Source organism: Urocampus carinirostris, chromosome 15 (assembly GCF_059441175.1).
Source record: "Urocampus carinirostris isolate Australia breed hairy pipefish chromosome 15, RoL_Ucar_1.0, whole genome shotgun sequence".
NCBI lineage: Eukaryota > Metazoa > Chordata > Actinopteri > Syngnathiformes > Syngnathidae > Urocampus > Urocampus carinirostris.
The window spans coordinates 5,520,381-5,540,549 of record NC_142363.1 but is presented as its reverse complement, the minus strand read 5'-3'; the positions used below and the strand labels follow the sequence as shown (position 1 = coordinate 5,540,549).

Here is a 20,169-nt window from a genome sequence, read left to right as displayed (position 1 = left end):
TTTGAGTTCTTGTTGAGTAAAGCGGAAGCTGATTACACAAAGTGTTATCTCAGAGGGTAAAAATCTCTCATTTTACTAGCTGCAATTTTTCTTCCCCATGCTTACAGGTGAAGAATTTAACGCTGAAGATTGAGCAGGAAACCCAGAAACGTAATCTGACTCAGAACGACTTAAAGGCCCAGAACCAACAACTCAACTCACTGAAAACGTCCGAAAAGCAGCTCAAGCAAGAAACAAATCACTTATTGGACATTAAGCGGAGCCTGGAAAAACAGAACCAAGAGTTGCGCAAGTCGGTTTATTTTTAGAGCTCATTTTTCGACATGCCTAAAGCTTTGATTATAGTAAAAAGTCTCACTTTTGTCTACAGAGAAAGACAAGATACAGACGGGCAAATGAAGGAACTACAAGACCAGTTAGAAGCTGAACAGTATTTTTCGGTGAGTCATACTCTAGGAAAGGAGGGCTATTGACAATAATTGAGTAATATTTTTTTCAGTGTAACATGATCAAAGCATATTATTTTTAGTCTAGCAATCATTTATTTGACTTCTGTTTTATTTTTTCCAGACTTTGTATAAGACCCAGGTTCGTGAACTCAAAGAGGAATGTGAGGAGAGGAACAAACTATTAAAAGAAGTGCAGCAGTCTCTCCAGGAATTTCAGGAAGAAAGGTGGGTTTTACATTTCGATAAATGAGTTGCTGCAACCCTGACAATAACTAATTGTTGACAATGATGGTGTAGAATTTCTGGTAATTACTCTATTGGTAATTGCAACCACTTGTGGCACAGGTTAACTGATGATTGTGCTAATTGCAGTGTTGCATGGATCCTCAAAAACGTGAGAACTAAAAAGATTTAGCAACATCTACCAATTGCTCTTTTTAATAATTCACCTCTTTACATTATTGACAACATTGTGAGACATGGTTTCAGTCAGGGATTTTCGAGCAGACGCATGTCTACCCACAAAACACATAGCAACTTAAGACGAAGACATTTAAGTAAATTTAATGAAGTGGCTGTCCCACCAATGTTTTGCGCCATGGCTTAAAGCACGTTGTATTGTGTGCAAGAAATATGTGTTTTTTGTTTTTTTTGTTTTAATTGTTATTTTCTGTTGTCGACTTGGTCTTAAATTTTATTTCAAAGGGCATTTAAAAAGTCTTCAATTCTACTTGCCTTCAGCTGTAGGAACCCTGATAACAAAGGCACTGATATTTCAGATTCTACAGTTTTGATGGCACATTTTGTTTTGTTTTATGACGACTGATCTTCAGCTTTTAAATGCAAATCTTTCAGAGACTCTTTGGCTGCCCAGCTGGAAATTACACTGACTAAGGCTGACTCAGAGCAGCTAGCACGCTCAATTGCCGAGGAGCAATACTCTGACCTGGAGAAGGAAAAAATTATGAAGGAGCTGGAGCTGAAGGAAATGATGGCCCGCCATCGTCAGGAATTGTCCGATAAGGACATCACTATTAATTTGGTAAATTCTGATAACTTCCCTCACGTATAACGATAACTCTATGATTAACGTGCAAAGCTACAGTACAACTTGTAATATTGTGGTTACAGTTAGAAGAGGCCAATAGGACCTTAACCAGTGATGTCGCCAACCTGGCCAATGAGAAAGAAGAGCTCAACAACAAAATGAAGGATGTTTTGGGTATTGAAAAGTCTGACCTAACGTACGATACTGCTAAGAATGTCACCAATGTTTCCTTTTTTGCTTATTTAGAAACGGAGAAGTCTAAGGATTGGGAGCAGCAAATCAATCAGATGAAGCAGACATTTGAGAAGCAGCTGCAGTCCGAGAGAACACTGAAAACTCAGGTTGCTTACTAACAATAGCTGTCAAAATTATCTCTTGTGTTGGTGGGGGTTGTGTTCCTCAAAGGTCCTAGATGGTCAAAACCCACAAAGTAGAAACTTGTATTTATTTATTGAATACTCTAATATACATAGAAACCAAAGCACAAATCCAATTCACAGGCTCAAGCATTTGTGAAGAAAAATAAAAGTACTGTTCTTTACAAACTTTTTTTTTTTTACAGCTAATTTCTGTTCTGTTAAATTATTTTTTTAAAATGTATCTTTTGCATTAAGGGGCGCAGTTGATTTTAGGACACTACGTTTTTACTTTACATGATACTTTGTCGTCATCATGTGGACGTTATGGAAAACTTCATTAAGGCAGGGAATGGCAACCCAAAATTTTGAAAGAGCCATATTGGACCCCCCAAAACAAAACATTATATGTTTGGAGCCGCTAAAAATTAAAAGACGTATGAGGAAGGAAACACTTACAGTAACCATCTATACTCATTGAAAAATGTTTAGAATGTGTCTCGTTTGTCCTACAAAAAACATACTTTTTCATTATCAACATTTTTGAAAAAGTACCAGAGAGCCACTAGGGAGAGCCAAAGAACTACACGGCTCCCAAGCAAGTTTAGCTGGTCGAGTAGTCCCAATTTTGTTGGCGATAAAAAGCATCTTCCTCTGCGTTTTGGTGTTTTTGTCGTTCCAGGACGTTTTGTTCACATGATGGCTTTCAGAGACTGAAAATTTAAAAAGATTTTATCACACTTAATGTAGGTTCGTCAAGCTGTTTTTCATGTGTTTACAACTTAGACCGCAACGTCCTAGACGCACATGCAGACACAGGCGGAAAAGGGGTGGGGCGACATTTTAGACAATCAGAATGCAGAACACAATGCACGATGAGAATCTGCGAAATAGCGAAACCGTGAAGAGTAAACCACGATACTGAAAGGGAATGCTGTATTTCTTTCAACATCACAAAATTCTTCTTTTGGACCAACACATACTGGAATTTGGTTTGAAAAATGTTTGTACGCAGGCTGTCAATAAGCTGGCAGAGATCATGAACCGGAAGGAGGTGCGGGGTGGAAGTAGTCGCCGTGGCAACGACACGGACATGCGCCGCAAGGAGAAGGAAAACAGAAAGCTGCAGCTTGAGCTACGATCAGAAAAGGAAAAACTTAACAGCACCATCATCAAATATCAACGAGAGATCAACGAAATGCAGGCGGTGAGTCTACGATTCACTAAAGAAAGCTTATTGAAATGGTGTAAATTCAAACAAAGTTCTTGTTGACGTAAATTCAATTTGCAGTCTATTTGATCTGCTGTTTTCATTGTATTTTTGTAGCAATTGGCAGATGAGAGTCAAATGCGAATTGAGCTTCAAATGGCACTGGACAGTAAAGATAGTGACATCGAGCAACTGCGGAATCTCCTACAGTCGCTCAGTGTTCAGTCAATCGACTCTGCCAGCATCGGTAGCGGGCCGGACTTTGATGCTGATGATGCCTTTACAGGTAAAAATAGTGTATTAGACCATTGCATTCTTTCTTCCCTCATTATTAACTGCATCTGGCAATAGTTTGTGCGGCGTTGTCATATCAAGCCCCATCGCCTCCTAAGGGTTTCACCCAAGAGAAAAGTGCATGATTTACGTAAACAGGGCACTATGAAAAGTATATTAGTGCAGGGATTACGAATCAATTATGGGCATTTATTATGGGCCGTGCAAAAAATTAGGTTGGCCTTTCCTAGTGGTAAATTGTAATGGAAAAAACTTCCTGCTACTGGAAATGTAAGCTACATATTACTGTCATTTTTACCAAACACCTATATGGGAGAGATTTGTCTAAAAAATAAATATAATTGTGATTTACTCAAGAGATAAAAATCACATGTCTTGATAAAAGCAAACAAAATGTTCAGAATCGCACATGTAAATCGCAGGTATATTTGAGGCTCTACAAAATACATGGTTCACACTGGATTTTTTTCTTTGAACAGTACTGGACAAATTGGAAAATTGGCTTGAAAGTCCTTGAATTTGGCCATGAAAAAGGTGTACAAACACGGTCTTCTGTCATGTATTTTCCACACATAAGGCGCAACGGACTATAAGGAATGTAAAATCGAGACTACAGTAAGAGCTACTACTGTTGTCTTTAACAGTGAGCACTTCGTTAAGTAACGCCAATTAAAATTGTTAATTATATTTTGCAATGGGATTGCATCTAGACCTCATGGTAGCTGGAACAATAATTTGCCCAGTGCATTCCGATAGGGTAAAGAGTCTCCACTTCTTCTCCTGTGCATCAATAACCCCTCAGTTTAATATATATATGTACGTAAAAGAGCATGTATATTATTGTGTTGGAAGATAATCTGTTTTCTGTTTCTGTCTATCACAACCTTATTGGTGCACAGGTAAAAAAGTGGAGGGACTGTAGAATGCACTATGCGAATTAGTGTTTCTGGCACCTTGAGTACAAATGATGTGGTACAGACGGTTCCCTACTTATGAACATTTATTTTGGGATGTCGAAAAATATCCGGACATTGCTGTAAATTAGATTTTGTATTGTGCACCTTTTTCCAAGTACAGGACAGTATTGTAGTACTCTTACCGGCGTGTGGTGCTGTGAGAGCTCCCCAAGCATCCGCCGGCCTCCTCTTCATGTCACAGTCCCAATTCATGTATAAACATATTGTACTGTATCTCCAGCGCTAAGAACTTGTACATTTTTTTGTTTAATACCTCGTGCATCAATGCAATATGGTTGGTGTGAAGTGTAAAGAAGAGGCGAGCCGTTTCATTTGAAATGAAAGTGAAATATGGAAGCTTTATATGGTTAAGAAAATGGTTGGATCGCATTTTTTCGTCCACTTTTTATCACGGAGGAGGAAGTAGCCTAACTCTTGAAGCCCATCTTCCAGGGGTAAGTTAAACTTGACTTTATTTATCTTTATAGAGCATATTATTTTACTAAATGTTTATTTTTTCAGTACAAAACAATACAGCCTGGGGTGGGCAGGTGTCTTTATGCAGCTAACAACCTCAAACTGGTGCATCTGATTCAGGATGACACAATGAGTGCAGGTAGACTTCTAATGGGCGGCTTAACAGGTCTTTCAGGGTCAGAATTCTAAATGATACACAGGTGTTCAAATACTTATTTGCAGCTGTATCACACAAATAAATTGTTACAAAAATCATGAACTGTGATTTTTGGATTTTTCTTTAGTTTATCCTTCTCACAGTGGACATGCACCTACGACTAAAATTTCAGACCAATCCATGAATTCTCAGTGGGAGAAATAGCAAAACAGCAGGGTGTTCAAATAGTTATTTTCTTCACTGTAAGGTGCGCTGGATCATAAGGCTCACTTTCAAATTTCTGGCCAGTTTGGCGTTTTTGGGGCTGCCCTATAGTTCGTAAACCAATGTAAATAAAACAATAGTGCTCATATAGACATTTTAAAAAAAGAATAGCGATATGTCTGAGTTAAATGGGTGATCTTCTACCCCCTTTTCCCTTATGAGGTTAACTGAGACTCTTGTTTTTCCTCTCAGAAACAAGGCTCGAAGGTTGGCTGTCCCTTCCTCTGCGTAACAACACAAAGAAGTTTGGATGGGAAAAAAAGGTAAATATGGCAAGCTAATAAGAGAAAGGCAACAAAATGTATTCTTTTTTTTCCCCACCTGACAATGTTCTCTCTTTCTGCAGTATGTTGTTGTGAGCAGCAAGAAAATTCTCTTCTACAAGAGCGAGCAAGACAAAGAGCAATCCATCCCTTATATGGTGCTTGACATAGAGTGAGTACAGCAAGTGATTCACAAAATAAGTTGTTCAAATACATGGCTCCATGAGAATAAGCAAGTATTGTTTAATAGTGCAGTGAAAGCATGTTTATTTTTTACACACACAGCAAACTCTTCCATGTGAGGCCTGTCACTCAAACCGATGTATACAGAGCTGATGCCAAAGACATTCCAAGAATATTCCAGGTTTGTATTTGCTATTTCAGTTTTCATCACCCTTGTTCCCTGCAACCGTGCGCAACTGCGCGCTGCCAAGATCCTACCAGCGCACAAGGAAATCTATTGTGCGCTTTAAAATCAGTGCTCCAAATTGCGAAATTAATTTACTACCAAATTCGGACAGTATTACAGTGCATGCAGGCAATCAACAACGCGGGTTACCTCTGCGGAGTTTTTAGAGCGGTATTGTGAAGTCAATGTCAGCACGAGATTGAGTCAATGAAAGTAAGCATCCATGTGAGGCCCAGTACTTGCGCCAGGAAAAAGGGGGAGTGGAGAGCCGGTGGGGGGAATGGAGGAGATCGCTTTTTTCAAAAATATATCATTATTGTATCATTTCTTATCACTAAGACATTCAAATATAGAGGAACAAGAGTGGATTACACGGATTATCACCTGCACTGTTTCACTACGCAGGTATGTGACCTTTCTTACTCTACGACACTGTTGCCTTGCAAGTTTCTGTTTTTATTTTCGAGAAGCGGCTCTTTCAGCTTAGCTCACTCAAAAGAGCAGTCTCTTTCGGTTCCCAAACGGCTCTTCGGATTGTCTTTGTTGCTTTCATCCAAATATTACCAATTATTATGTTGTATTATGCGCAAAATAATTTAAAAAGGGTCAAATAAAGCAAGTCAATAGAGAAATAAAATGAAAAAGAAAATAGAAAACAAAGGAAAAAGCAAGAAAAAGGAAAACGACACAAAAATGCAGGAAAAAAGAATAAAAATAAGGGTAAAAATGAAAAATCTAGGAAAGAGAGAAAAGAAGTGAAAAAATAGAAGATAAAAAGGAAGCTCGAGAACAAAAGAAGAAAAAATAAGTCAAAAGCTAGGAAAAAATAAACAAAAAAATAAAAAGCTAAAAAGAGGGAATAATAAAAAGTAGAAGAAAAAAGTACAGAAAAAAACTGTTTTTGGGATTACTTTGATCGCTCTTGTTACATTCAAATAATTTGCAAATATATCAGGTCAATCTTTTTTCCAACATTGTACTTCCACCAAAAAGTGTTATTAACTAGAGTTCTGTATTCTGCAACCAATTAAATAAATCCACAAAATGTTAGTATTATGTAACAAAAGATTATTTTTTTCATTTAATAGTTGTTGAAATATCAACTGATGTGTGTAGGCTGTGCAACCCTTCAATATTACAATAGCCAATTTATTAAAAATTTGTAAAAAAAATATCTAGTGTTGCCGGAAATCCAGCAGAATGTAACTTGATCTCAGATTTTGGACATGTTTGCTAATAATTTGCTGCCAAACTTGGGATTGATTGTTGCTAGACTTAGGGTATCCATTTAGTGCAATACACAAGACAATTTCCACCAAAACTATTGTAATGACATTGCTTTAGAAACAAGACTGTTCATCTGACAAAAGATTAAAGTAGATTAAACTTGTCTATTGTTATTTTTTTTCTGTATAACAACAGTCTCTGATGCATCCACAACACTTGTTCTTGCTGACTAGTCATCAGAATACATTGCTTAAAATGTAAAAATAATTGATGCAAAGGTAAAACTGCAGACAAGCAGGACATCTTTTGAACATTGTTTTTAATCAGAAATTAGTCAGAAAAAAAAAAGATTAAGATATTTTTAGTTTTGGCAGATTATAATATCTAAAAGTGTGTATTCCATATATATTGAATCTCACAAAGAACTGTGTTTCTATGCAACTGCTAATTCAAAGAGGTAAACAGCAAAAAAAAATATCCTGCACCTCTGGCAAATTATTTTGTCTCATTTTAAGTATTATCAACTTTTTCTACACTTTGAAAAAATTTTAGGGGAGTAAAATTAAATAGTTGTGTGGAAAGTCCTTAGAGTTGGGGTGTGTCGTTTGAGGTGTCCTTAAAAAGTTATGAGTACAATAATTTATCTTTTAAGTAAGTGTTAACAAGCCCCATACTCAGTTCAAATAGCCTTTATAAATTAATCCACCACACCTAGGTTTTAGACAAGGGGATGATGTAATAATAATCTGTAAAAACATGCATGTCAGGTTAATTGGCCGGTCCAAATTGTCCATAGTTGTGAATAAGTGAGTGAATTGTCCGCCTCTGTGTGTCCTGTGACTGGCTGGCAAGCAGTTTATGGTGTCCTCTGCCCACTGCTCGAAGATGGCTGGGATGGGCTCCGGCACCCTCGCGACCCTACTGAGGATAAGCTGTGCAGAGACTGGATAGATACCTCTGATAGTCGATATCCATTTTCTCTTTTGAAAACCTGATTATTTCACCAGTTTACATTTTTAATCTTATAACTGAACATTTTACAGCGTGGCAATTGTGCCTGTATTTTAGTATACTAAGCATAATTTCCTATTCATACAGGGTAAGTATAGCAACTAAAATGTAGGCCTCACAAATTGATACTCACTGGAGGAAACGCTGGCAGCTGTTACCCTAATTAATATGCAAAATGTAAAATTTGCAATACCAAACCAGTAATGAAAATACAAGAAATGCAACATTTATTTGCAAAAATGGTTGTCATGGGAGTAATAAAGGGCCATGAGCCACCATTTTTCTTCAAGCTGAAAGTCCTTCGAGGTGGGATGCGTCGTTGTAAGTAGAATATTTTCCCTATCAAGTATGTGTTAACAATGCCCAAGTATGTTCATAGAGCCTTAATTTTTTTGTGCATCACGCTTATCTACTCTTATCTTAGTTTTAGCAATGCTGTTCGGGACACGCAAGCCATTAGGAAGCAGGAATGGGGCCTGGGGGTGATTTGCTCCTCCTCGCCGCTATTGTTAATGTAGATGAAAATTGTGAAAGTAAGAAAAGGCCTGTTTCAAATACAGTCCCAACACCAACACAAACCCCCCAAAAATAAAAAATAAAGAGTTTATTCAAGCGCATCTAAGAAATGCACACGCCACAAAAAGAGCTTGAGTTCAACATTTCCAAATTCCCGACGGCGCTTTTAAAGTTATCAAAAACAACTCTTATTACCTATCTTCCATTGACAAGCCTTTTGCGAGAACATTTAATGATACGGGAATGTAGAAATGAATGTTGGGTAATTATTTATAAAAGATTGTTGAAACATAGGCTATCATGGTGAAGTGCCAAAAACAAATGCACAACTTTCTTTCAACCCTTCAGATTCTTTATGCCAATGAAGGGGAGAGCAAAAAAGAGCCCGAATTTCCTGTGGAGCCTCTGCCAATAGGTGAAAAATCCAGCTACATCTGCCACAAAGGCCACGAGTTCATCCACACCCTGTACCATTTCCCCACCAATTGCGAGGCCTGCACCAAACCTCTGTGGAACATGTTCAAGCCTCCACAAGCTTTGGAATGTCGGCGCTGCCATATTAAGTGCCATAAGGATCACATGGACAAAAAAGAGGAGATCATCGCTCCCTGCAAAGGTAAAGTTGAGCTCGGGGGGACATTTTAAATCTATGACGATAAAAATTTTCGAAACCTCCTCTCCGTTTCAGTGAAGTATGACGTGTCTACCGCCAAGAACCTGCTGATGCTTGCCACATCTCAAGAAGAGCAGCAGAAGTGGGTGAGCCGCCTGGTGAAGAAGATTCCCAAGAAGCCGCCCCCTCCCGACAACTTTTCACGGTCCTCGCCGCGATCTTCCATGAAAGTCCAGCCCACTCAGTCCATGAGGAGACCGAGTCGACAACTTCCTACGAGCAAGAGCAGGTAAGCAAATACAGTAATCCCTCATTTTTTTTGCGAGGGTTGCGTTCCAAAAGGGACCCGGATAGTCAAAATACCCCAAGTAGAAACCTTTTATTAATTTTCTTATTAACCCTTTTAAGGTTCCGACGGTCCGCCTGCAGGTCGCTGAACTCTTGATAAACAAATACGTGTCTGTACGATGTGACCAGTCACTGAAATACGTCATACCACATATCATTACAAAGCTTAAACTCTTGGGATTCAAAATATGAAAAAAGGTAAACTGGAAGGTGGCAGTTAGTTGCAGGGCTTCACAGTCTGGAATCAAATGGCAATTGAACATGTTTTTTTTTTGTTCATAAAAATGTTTTATCAACTTTTTATAAAAGTCATTGAAATATTGAGTAAATAAGGTCTAGATTAAAGCATAACAACAAAAAAACTTATACAGTACTATATACAGCTATTAAAATGTATTAAATCGAAAACCACAATAAGTCGTTCTAACTGTTATGACTTTTATTTACTACTTGTGAGCCCGTCAGTTGCGAGTATTGGCATTAGAGGTAAGATCGGGCCAAAAAAAAGCACCCGAGCCCGACGCAGGCCCGAGGGGTATTAAACCCGACCCGGACCGAGCCCAACTAATTAACTGGATTTGCTGGCCCGGCCCGAAAGGGGCCCGAAATTACATATTTTATTTATAAGGAGGGGTGATTTATGATAAAAAATTAAACTCTGCCTTTTGTTACAACATCTAGGCCTAAGTTAAATAAAACTGTATAAACATTTACATCTTTTATATTTCTGTGTCTGCACTGCAGATGTTACATTAAGCGACAATCTGTCATTGACGGTTTTTTTTTTTTGAGGTAGCGAAAACATTTAAGGGCGTCCGTCATTTTGACGACTTGATCATTGGGCCATAATCCACAGCAGCAGTACTAGTACGTCCTTAAGATTTTAGCGCAGCACTTTCATTGAGGGGGTGTTGACGTGTTGTGCCCTTTTCCGACTCCTATGCAAATTCCCCCCCCCCTGATCGTATTCTATATAAAACGCTTATTAAAACAATAAAGCGAGCTAATTATAATAATTGGGAGATCCTAGTCTATATAACGCGTTTATTTAAACAATAAAGCGTGATTTTATTCTGCAAATTGCGTTTTTTAACGCGGATGAAAACTCACTCTTACCAGAGTGCGTTTTCCTCGTCAGTTCTCCTCTCTTGAGTTTATCCTTAACTTCTTGTTGGTCCGACTCCATATCGGGGATACCAGGCCAAAATCACGCGAATTTGCGGAGGGGAAGATTATTAAGAGGACAGCATTCACGTCACGTCACGTGCACAGAGCATGCTCTGGCTCCGTTAAAAGCAATTACAGCTCCTTCTCCGTTTTATCCAAATTATTTATTTTATAACAAGTATTCCTTGGTCTAGTATCCATACATAGTTTAAGTATATATTTTTAATGAACATATATTTATAATTATTAATTAATTTAAAAAAAAAAAAAAAAAAAAAAAAAAGCAGGACCGAACCCGACCCGACCCGACCGTATGACTGACATTTCAGGCCCTACCCGGCCCGAAATTGCCTCGGGTTCGGGTTCGGGCTCGGGCCATAAATCTTAGGTCTAATTGGCATGTTATAAGCGATGTTTAATACAAATTGTACTGTATTTTCCAGATTATAAGGCGCACTTTGAAAACCCAAATTTGCCAGGAATTTGAACGTGTACCTTATATACAGCAAACTATGAATTTATTGATTCAAAAAAAAAGAATGTTGCTGACATTGCAACGGGAATTAAACCTGGGTTGCAGCGGTGAGAGCGCCAATATATATACAGTATAACTCAAAGTCCGATTCATCATCAGATACAACAAAGAGTTGTTTCCCTTGTCCTGCTTTTTTTTATATATTTCAGGACGACTTTCGGTTTTTCCATCCTGTAATATAAGATAAGATAATCCCTTATTCGTCCCGCAATGGGTAAATTTATTTTGTTACTGCAAAAAGACAATGAATAATGAATAACAGCTAAGAATATCAACAGTATAACAGGTATTTAGAAAAACCGGAATATTTTCAATGGCAGGTGTGGAAAATAGTTAAAGTAAATTGGCCAGAAATGTGCAAATATGCAAAGTCGTGGAGGGTGTGCATTCTATCGGGAGCACTGCTTATTATATAGTCTGACGGCTGCGGAACTGCTCCTTCACACACCTTGGGTGAAACAGCCTGTCACACCGAAGGAGCTCTCCAGTGCAGATAAGGTGTCCTGCAGGGGATGGGAGATGTTCCTAGTCATGGATGACAGCCTAGCCATCATCCTCCTCTCCTCTGCCACCTCCACTGAGTCTAGGGTGCATCCCAGGACAGAGCTGGCCTTCCTAATCAGACCAGTCTTTTCCTGTCAGCCATTGAAATACTGCTCCCCAGCAGACCACTCCGTATAGGATGGCTGATGCTACCACTGTGTCAAAGTTCTTCAGGAGTTTCCCCTGCACTCCAAAATACCTCAGCCTCCTAACCAGATAGTCTGCTCTGCCCTTTTTTGTACAGAGCAGTTTTGTTATGGGTACAGTCCATTTTATGATAGGGTGGTCGTTTGGGTTGTAACATTTCTCAGTATTTACTGTGTGAATATAAATTTTTATATTCCTAAATGCTCCTGCTCTGGTGGTTTGTCATTATAACGTTGTCATGTGAAGTGTCACTGCCCTCTACTGGTCGCATCCAAAATTACAGTTCTATAGAAAACCGTCTTTCTTGCCTAAGCTCAAACGGTTCCTCAATTGTTTTGTTTTTTAATGATTTATTAACAGTAATAACAAAACATTATGCACCAATTTATTTAGTAATTAATAATTTCATGTTTTGAAGTGGAAAAAACACACTAAACATTAAAAAAATGTAAAATGCAGAACAATTTTAGGTTTTTACACACTGAACAGGTCTAGAGATGAACCAAAAATCCCTGAAAATGCCAAACAATAGAATAGAAATGGAAAATATTAACTCTTCCGTGCTGTAAATAAATGATCAAATGCAAAAAAAAATACTATTTACAATTTTATTTCAACTAAGATAGACACAGAAAAACACGCGAAAAAAATTGAAATTAAAATAAGTAAAACAATGTTTGAGCAGCGCTGGATTTCGTACTTTGAAAGTACTGGATAAATTGAAAAAATGCATTGAAAGTGCTTGAATTTGGCCATAAAAAAAGGTGTATGAATCCTTAATAAAGCCGCAGTGCTTAAAATGTAGCGGTTCGTACTCTGAGATTTACAGCATTTTCTGAAACTCATGACAAAATGTTACTGGACACCAGGGCAGACAACTCTGAAAAGTTGCCTGCCCAGCCATAAAGTTTCCTGCCCCATATTTCACAACTTCAAACACAATAAGACAACTTATCGCAAAAAAAAAACAAAACATTGTTGCAAAGTATTAAGGATGGATAATCAGAATATATGACAGAACAACACTTTAAAATTCAGTTTATTATAAATCTACTTTTAACATTCATTTGCATGTATATGACATCGCTGTTTTCCATCTGCCATCAATATGTACCTGTATTTACTCATCTTCATTCATGCAATGTTTACGTTGCATCGTCTGCTACAATCCACCTGAACTCCTCTTTCCACAATGCTTTTAATGTACGTTTGTATTTTGTAGCGTCATAAATTTTGTTAGCTTCTTTTGAATCTTTCTTCTGGAGCTGAGTTAACACGAAAGTCCGCTCATGAAAGTCCAGAAGCACGAAGTTATTCGATGCAGGCTTCTGATCGGCTGCCGAGTATGCAAAACGCCAAACTAACCGAAATTTCCAAACCGAACGAAGATTTCGAAATCGGACTAGAGCAAACGTTTTGTATTTTTTTTTTTTCCTTGAAAAAGTTGTCGGCCACCAGGGTGGAGACGTTTTGTAAGTTATACGCCTGACGTAAAAGATGCACGCCCCGAGTGTCCGGGCAGACGTTATTTCAGACACCGTTTACAGTATTATATTTTTTTTAGATCTTGCAACTTTTTCTGTCACCCCACAGCTAACCTTATGCAGGAGGCTGGCGTGCATCCAGGCTGTTGAAACCGAGACTTTCTCAAATCACCCGTCTGCCAATCAGCACACGGATTTTCCACGAGTCACCCATTCCGCTTCATGCGGCGACTTCCAGCAGCTCAACTCCACTCGGGCTGTCACAAAAACCTTAAATCGGCAGACTGCGATTCCACTCGGAGTGCGTTAAACGCCAATCCCGGGAAGACACAACACGATGCGTACCTTGATGCGTAACCGAAGAACCTTCATCTCCACTTCTGCTTCATTGTGGCCAAAATTGTGTTATTGTGAGTATGATGAAGCATAATAAATCCAGTGACTTATTGGTGTAGTGTGCAGCTTTCGGGGTGGGTCCCCATTGAACAAAAGGGCCCCAAAGTGCTGCTCGGCGCTTACGAAAAGGAAAGGACGTTCCCCCTCCTTGCTTTCCAAGCTCAGCACTTGCCGTCGTTTGAATGTAAAACGTGGGATGTACCAGCAACACGACACACGTATTGTATTCCTCGGATCCAAACGTACTTGCCCTAAGAAAGCCAAGGAACTAACTTGCATGCCTGCTTCTTGGCGTTCCAGTCAACAATTTTCTTGGTGATTATTTTTCTATTGAAGATTACCAGATGTTAGTTTGGGCACATTGTTGTGTGGGGATGTGGCTTTTTTTATAGCAAGTGGACAGACACTTGAGTGCACTCTCCTTTAGACATCAAGCATGTTTTATACTTATGAGTATTCACACAGTATATATTTTACATGCCATACGGTGCACATATTATTTATACAGCTGTGTCCACTTTGTGTTGAAGGGCTTTACATTCAGACTGCATGTTGGATATCAAACAGGTCTTTGTCATAACCTCTTCAAAAATAAAGATGTGGATGTGCTCTTTTGTCTTTTCGGCTATCATTTCTTTGCTCAAAGAAACCCGGTTATCAATTTACTCAGACGAGGGTAATGTGATCACTCGGTTCTTGCGGTTAACGGGTACCAGTATTACCCGCAAAAGGTGAAAATCCATCAAGTAGTGGCTCACCTTCAAAAAAGCCCCAAAGGGTTAAACTTACCTCGAGATGATGTCACTACCGACTGAAAGGATTCAACTTCAAAAAAATAAGTACATCTACAAGTAATAAAACACAACACATGATTGCAGTTGATGGATGGTTTTATTGCCATGATACAAAGTAAAACAAAATTCGAGGGCTGGTCCTTTCACAGTCAAATTACAGAGTTAGGGTGAGGGTTAGGGTTTAGGTTAGGGTTTTTTTCATGATAAACTATAAAGACCTAGACGCGTTTGAAAAAAAAAAAAAATATATATCTCATCTCATTAGCCGTACCGCTTATCCTCATTAGGGTCGCGGGGGGGCTGGAGCCCATCCCAGCCATCTCCGGGCAGTGGGCAGGGGACACCCTGAACTGGTTGCCAGCCAATCGCAGGGCACACGGGGACAGACAGCTCACTCGCTCAGTCACACCTAGGGACAATTTGGACCGGCCAATTCACCTGAAATGCATGTCTTTGGAATGTGGGAGGAAACCAGAGTGCCCGGAGGAAACCCACGCAAGCACGGGGAGAACATACAAACTCCGCACAGTAAGGCCGGGAGCTGGATTTGAACCCACGCAGGAGGTTCCCATGACCTCAGAACTGTGTCGCACACGCGCTAACCACTGCGCCGCCGTGCCGCCCCATATACGTATATATATTATATATATTTTATATATATATATATATATATATATATATATATATATAAAAGGACACAACATTTAAAATGTTTTACTTTTTTTTGTTGACGCCTGAGACTCAAAACGTCCTAACAGCGACATCTTGTGATGATTTCTACAAAGACTTCAGCTAAGTTAAACGATTCAGCAGAGCTAAAATTTGGTCTGTTAAATATTAGATCGCTTGCTCCTAAAGCTTTACTTGTTCATAATATTATTCGTGATTGCAAACTTTACTTGATTGGTCTATATGAAACTTGGTTGAGACCGGATGAGTTTTTACCGTTATATGAGGCTTCTCCTCAAGACTACATGAGTTGTCATGTAGCACACGCTTTTTGAAGAAGGGTGGCGGTGTTGCGCTAATTTCTGAAAAAATACTCAAACTTACTCCCCGTACCTCTAATAATTATAAGGCGTTTGAGGCACTTGTTATGCGGTCCTTATTTAATGTCAATTTATGTAGTAACTGTTTATCGCGCACCAGGACCATACTCAGTTTTCTTAGATGAATTCTCTGAACTGTTGTCTGACCAAGTAACCTATGCAGACAAAATAATAATTATGGGGGACTTTAACATTCATATGAACTCCCCACTCGGTTCACTTACTGTTGTGTTTCGGTCTCTAATTGACACATTTGGTTTTAGTCGATTTGATTCGCCGACTGATAAAGATGGAAACACACTAGACTTGGTTTTGACTCAAGGAGTTTCAACCTCAAACGTGAAGGTGTTAACAGTTTACTACTGTTATTTCTGATCATTATTTAGTTACATTTGAGGTGCTGGCTAAATGTTGTATTAAAAAAACTAAGATTTAGCGGACGCAATATAAGCACTGGCATAGTTTCTAAGCTCTCTGATCTTCTTTCAGGAGTAGTTGAGTCGTTTCCTTTATATAAAGGCTCTATTGACTCATGAATAAATGAGTTTAATGCTACCCTGGCTAGTGTCCTGGATTCAGTAGCGCCCATACGGCTTAAATCACGACCTAAAAGACGCACGCCTTGGTTTACTGATGAAACTAGATTGCTTAAACAAGAATCGAGGAAATCTGAAAGAAAATGGCGCGCTACCAAGCTTGAGGTTTTCCGTCAAACATGGTGTGACAGCTTATAAAGTATAAAGCTGCCCTTGCCTGGGCAAAATCAGCCTATTTTTCAAAGGTGATTGCTGCACAAAAGAATAACCCCAAAATCCTTTTCAACACTGTAGCATTGCTAACGAGGCAACAGATTATTCCAGATAGTTCTACCCACTAAGCCCATGACTTTATGGTCTTATTTATTAAGAAGATTCAACACATATGGGAAGAAATTTCTGAAGACACTGTTAATACATCACATATTAAAGGGCTGAAATCTATAGATGCGCGACATGGTGGCTGTCCAGGGAAATTTTCCCGATTTCATGATCTGTGACTCGATAATCTTAAACAGGTGGTGAATACGGCCAAACCGACTACTTGCCTGTTTGACCCGCTTCCGGGTTCGCTGATTAAAGGTCTTTTTGGGGTCCTTGGATCTTCAGTTCTAAATATTATAAACATATCACTCTCCTCAGGTGTAGTTCCAGTGGCTTTTAAGTCCGCCGTTATTAAACCTACACTGAAACGACCCAACCTTGATCCGGAAAGCTTATGTAACTATAGACCTGTATCAAACCTACCGTTTCTTTCTTAAGTACTTGTAAAAGTTGGGACACAGCAGCTGAATGATTTTATATCCGATATCAATCTTTTTGAATCAATGCAATCAGGATTCAGGGCTAACCACTCTACTGAGACAGCGCTGATTAAGGTAACCAATGATCTTCTGCTGGCAATGGACTCCGGGGCTTCATCGCTCTTGCTGCTTCTGGACCTTAGTGCTGCTTTTGACACTGGACCATAATATCTTACTAGAACGGTTGGAAAAATTGATTGGTCTCTCAAGAACCGTCCTCTTTTGGTTCAGATCCTACCTCTCAGATAGGACGCACCGTGTTAAATATGGTGAAATGACATCTGAGCCCTTTAGTGTAACCTGTGGTGTTCCGCAGGGTTCAGAACCTGGCCCCCTTCTTTTCAGCATTTACATGCTTCCATTAGGTGATATTATTCGCAAGTATATCAGTTTCCATTGCTACGCAGATGACACTCAACTATATCTTCCGATGAAGGAATCTGCCACACTAAATTGTGGAAATTTGGAGGCTTGCCTCACTGAGATAAAAGAGTGGATGTCACTCAACTTCTTGCGCCTTAACTCTGAAGAGACCGAATTGTTAGTTATTGGTCCATCTAAATGCCGTGACTTGTTCTCAAAAACTGCTGTGAACATTGACAAATGTAAGATCACCCAGAGTGACTCAGTTAAAAATTTAGGTGTCATATTTGACGATCTGTCCCTTCAAACACACGTGAAGAATATTACTAGAACAGCTTTCTTCCATCTTCGTAACATTGCTAAAATTGGTCCTATGCTGTCTCAGCCAGATGCGGAGATTATAATTCACGCGTTAGTTACTTCCCGTCTTGATTACATAACTTTGGGTTATGACTGAAAGAACACAATCCCGGATACAAGTGGCCGGAATTAGTGCCCTCTGCAGGGTGTCTGGGTTTTCCCTTAGAGATAAGGTGAGAAGCTCAGTCATCCGGGAGGGACTCTGTGTAGAGCCACGGCTCCTCCGCATTGAGAGGTGCCAGTTGAGGTGGCTCGGGCATCTGATAAGGATGCCGCCTGGACGCGTGTTTGTGGGTCAAACAAAGTTCCCGAATGTTTGATCTTACATTACACAGTCCAGCGTTTTTCCGAATTGCTCAGTCCAGCGTTTTTCCAAATTGCTCAGTCCACAATTAGTAGATTTGGGAGTCCACAATTGAAAGGATTTGGGAGTACAGTCAATAAACATGCCCGATTAAAGTCGCCGTCGACGATAAAGCTCCGTTGGGGTAGTGCAAGCTGATGTTTAGCAGCGGGCAGGAGATATAGCGCTATGCTAACGTTAGCATCTGGTGAAACTGTTAGCGGTGGAAAGTATACAGCAAACACAAAGACCACAGTTAACTCTCCCGGTACATAGCTAGAAACTCCATATCGAGTGAGCATTGTGTATCAATGGTTCGACTATTATTGTAGCGCGTAGTCTCCAACCCGTTTTTACCGGAGTTCTCGTCTCGTTCGAGCCGGTGATGTAGTGCGGCGTCGGGAAAGCCAAGACTCCGTGATGGCAAAAAAAAAGTCCTCCAATTCCGGACGTTGTTGGTGGCGATCCGCAGCTCAATTCACTCATTGTGGACGGATGGATCTGGCGTTGGTTGAACATGCTTGGGTGCGCTGGTCTGTGTGGTCGCCTTCTTAGCTTAGCTCAGCCTTTGCTCCGTCGTTGTCATTGTCGGCAGGCGGCAAATCTTCCAGGGAGATCCGGTGGTCTCTGTATATCCCTCGGGATGTAGTGGATATTATTGTAAGTGCGAAGGGAGTCGAAGGGAAAATAAGAGGGATCAGGAGACACTGAAAAACAAAAGACGAACTGGAGTTCGAGCCGCAGCGTCTAGTAGACGCGCCGCCATCTTAGATCAGTATTAGAATATTTATGCATAAAAAGACACTAAAATTTCTTTTTTGCCCATTCGAATTACAGGGTTAAGGGTTAGGGTTATGGCTTTTTCATGATAAACTATACATATTTAGACCAGTATTAGAAAATGTATACATAAAAGACAGAAAAATTGCACATTTTTTTCCCATTTGAATTATAGGGTTAGTGCTAGCGCTAGGGTTTTTTCATGATAAAGTATAAATATTTAGACCAGTATTAGAAAAATTATACATAAAAAGACACAAAACTATTTTAATTACAGGGTTAGAGGTTAGGGTTACAGTTAAAGACACAAAATTTACAATTCTTTTTTTGTTTGCCCATTCGAATTACAGGTTTAGGGCCTCGGGTTAGGGTGTATTCATGATAAACTATAAATACTTAGACCAGTATTAGAAAATGTATACGTAAAAAGACACAACAATTGTAATTTTCTTTCTCTTTTCCCCCATCAAATTACAGAGTTATGGGTTAGGGTTTTTTCATGATAAACTATAAATATTTAGACCAGCTTTAAAAAATTTATACATAAAAAGACAAAAATTGCAATTTTCTTTCTTTTCTCCATTCGAATTACAGGGTTAGAGGTGAGGGTTACGGTTAGGTTTTTTTTTCATGATAAACTATAAATATTTAGACCAGTATTAGAAAATGCATACATAAGACACAAAAACTGCAATTTTCTTTCTGTTTTTTCCCCATTCAAATTACTGTGTTAGGGTTTTTTCATGATAAAACATAATTATTTAGACCAGTATTAGAAAATTTATACATTAAAAAGACACAATAAAAAAAATGGGGGGGGGGGGGGTTGTTTTACCCCGAACAGGCGTGATTAAAGTAAACCAAAAGCAGATCGGGGAAATGCGGAAAAACACAGGTGCTCTTTGAACTCAGTTGTGTTAACACATACTTAATAAAAAAAATATATTTAACTTTCAACTTTTTAAGGACAACTTAAACTTCACACCCCACCTTTAATTGGCATAACCATAAAAGTCATGAGAAGCCTTGCAGCAATAAATTCCATAACATGAATTATACCGTCTACAGAGTTTAATGAACTGACAATATAGCCCAGGGGTGGCGAACACACGGCTTTGCCTCATCATATTTTCTATATACTGTGGCTCTTTGCCTTGTTTCATGTTTAAGTTTTTTTGTGTGTATTGAGGGTGGACACTTTCCTTGAAATCAACACAAGAACAATACTTGTTGTATTGTAAGGAGAAGAGTGTGTTATGGGAAATAATATG

General features: G+C 39.2%; 1 protein-coding gene across 1 annotated transcript in view; it reads left to right on the top strand.

Annotated features, from left to right (window-relative positions):
- The window catches only part of rock2a (rho-associated, coiled-coil containing protein kinase 2a), a 59,550-nt gene extending 45,066 nt beyond the window's left edge, over positions 1–14,484 (top strand). The window contains exons 19-32 of the mRNA XM_088353926.1: positions 108–292; positions 371–440; positions 571–674; positions 1,305–1,491; positions 1,581–1,671; positions 1,744–1,838; positions 2,869–3,060; positions 3,181–3,349; positions 5,404–5,474; positions 5,558–5,646; positions 5,760–5,838; positions 8,986–9,253; positions 9,326–9,539; positions 13,584–14,484. Coding sequence (XP_088210052.1) covers positions 108–292; positions 371–440; positions 571–674; positions 1,305–1,491; positions 1,581–1,671; positions 1,744–1,838; positions 2,869–3,060; positions 3,181–3,349; positions 5,404–5,474; positions 5,558–5,646; positions 5,760–5,838; positions 8,986–9,253; positions 9,326–9,539; positions 13,584–13,587 — 1,818 coding nt within the window. The 3' untranslated portion in view covers positions 13,588–14,484. The remainder of the gene's footprint in view (positions 1–107; positions 293–370; positions 441–570; positions 675–1,304; positions 1,492–1,580; positions 1,672–1,743; positions 1,839–2,868; positions 3,061–3,180; positions 3,350–5,403; positions 5,475–5,557; positions 5,647–5,759; positions 5,839–8,985; positions 9,254–9,325; positions 9,540–13,583) is intronic.
- Positions 14,485–20,169: the final 5,685 nt, after the last annotated feature.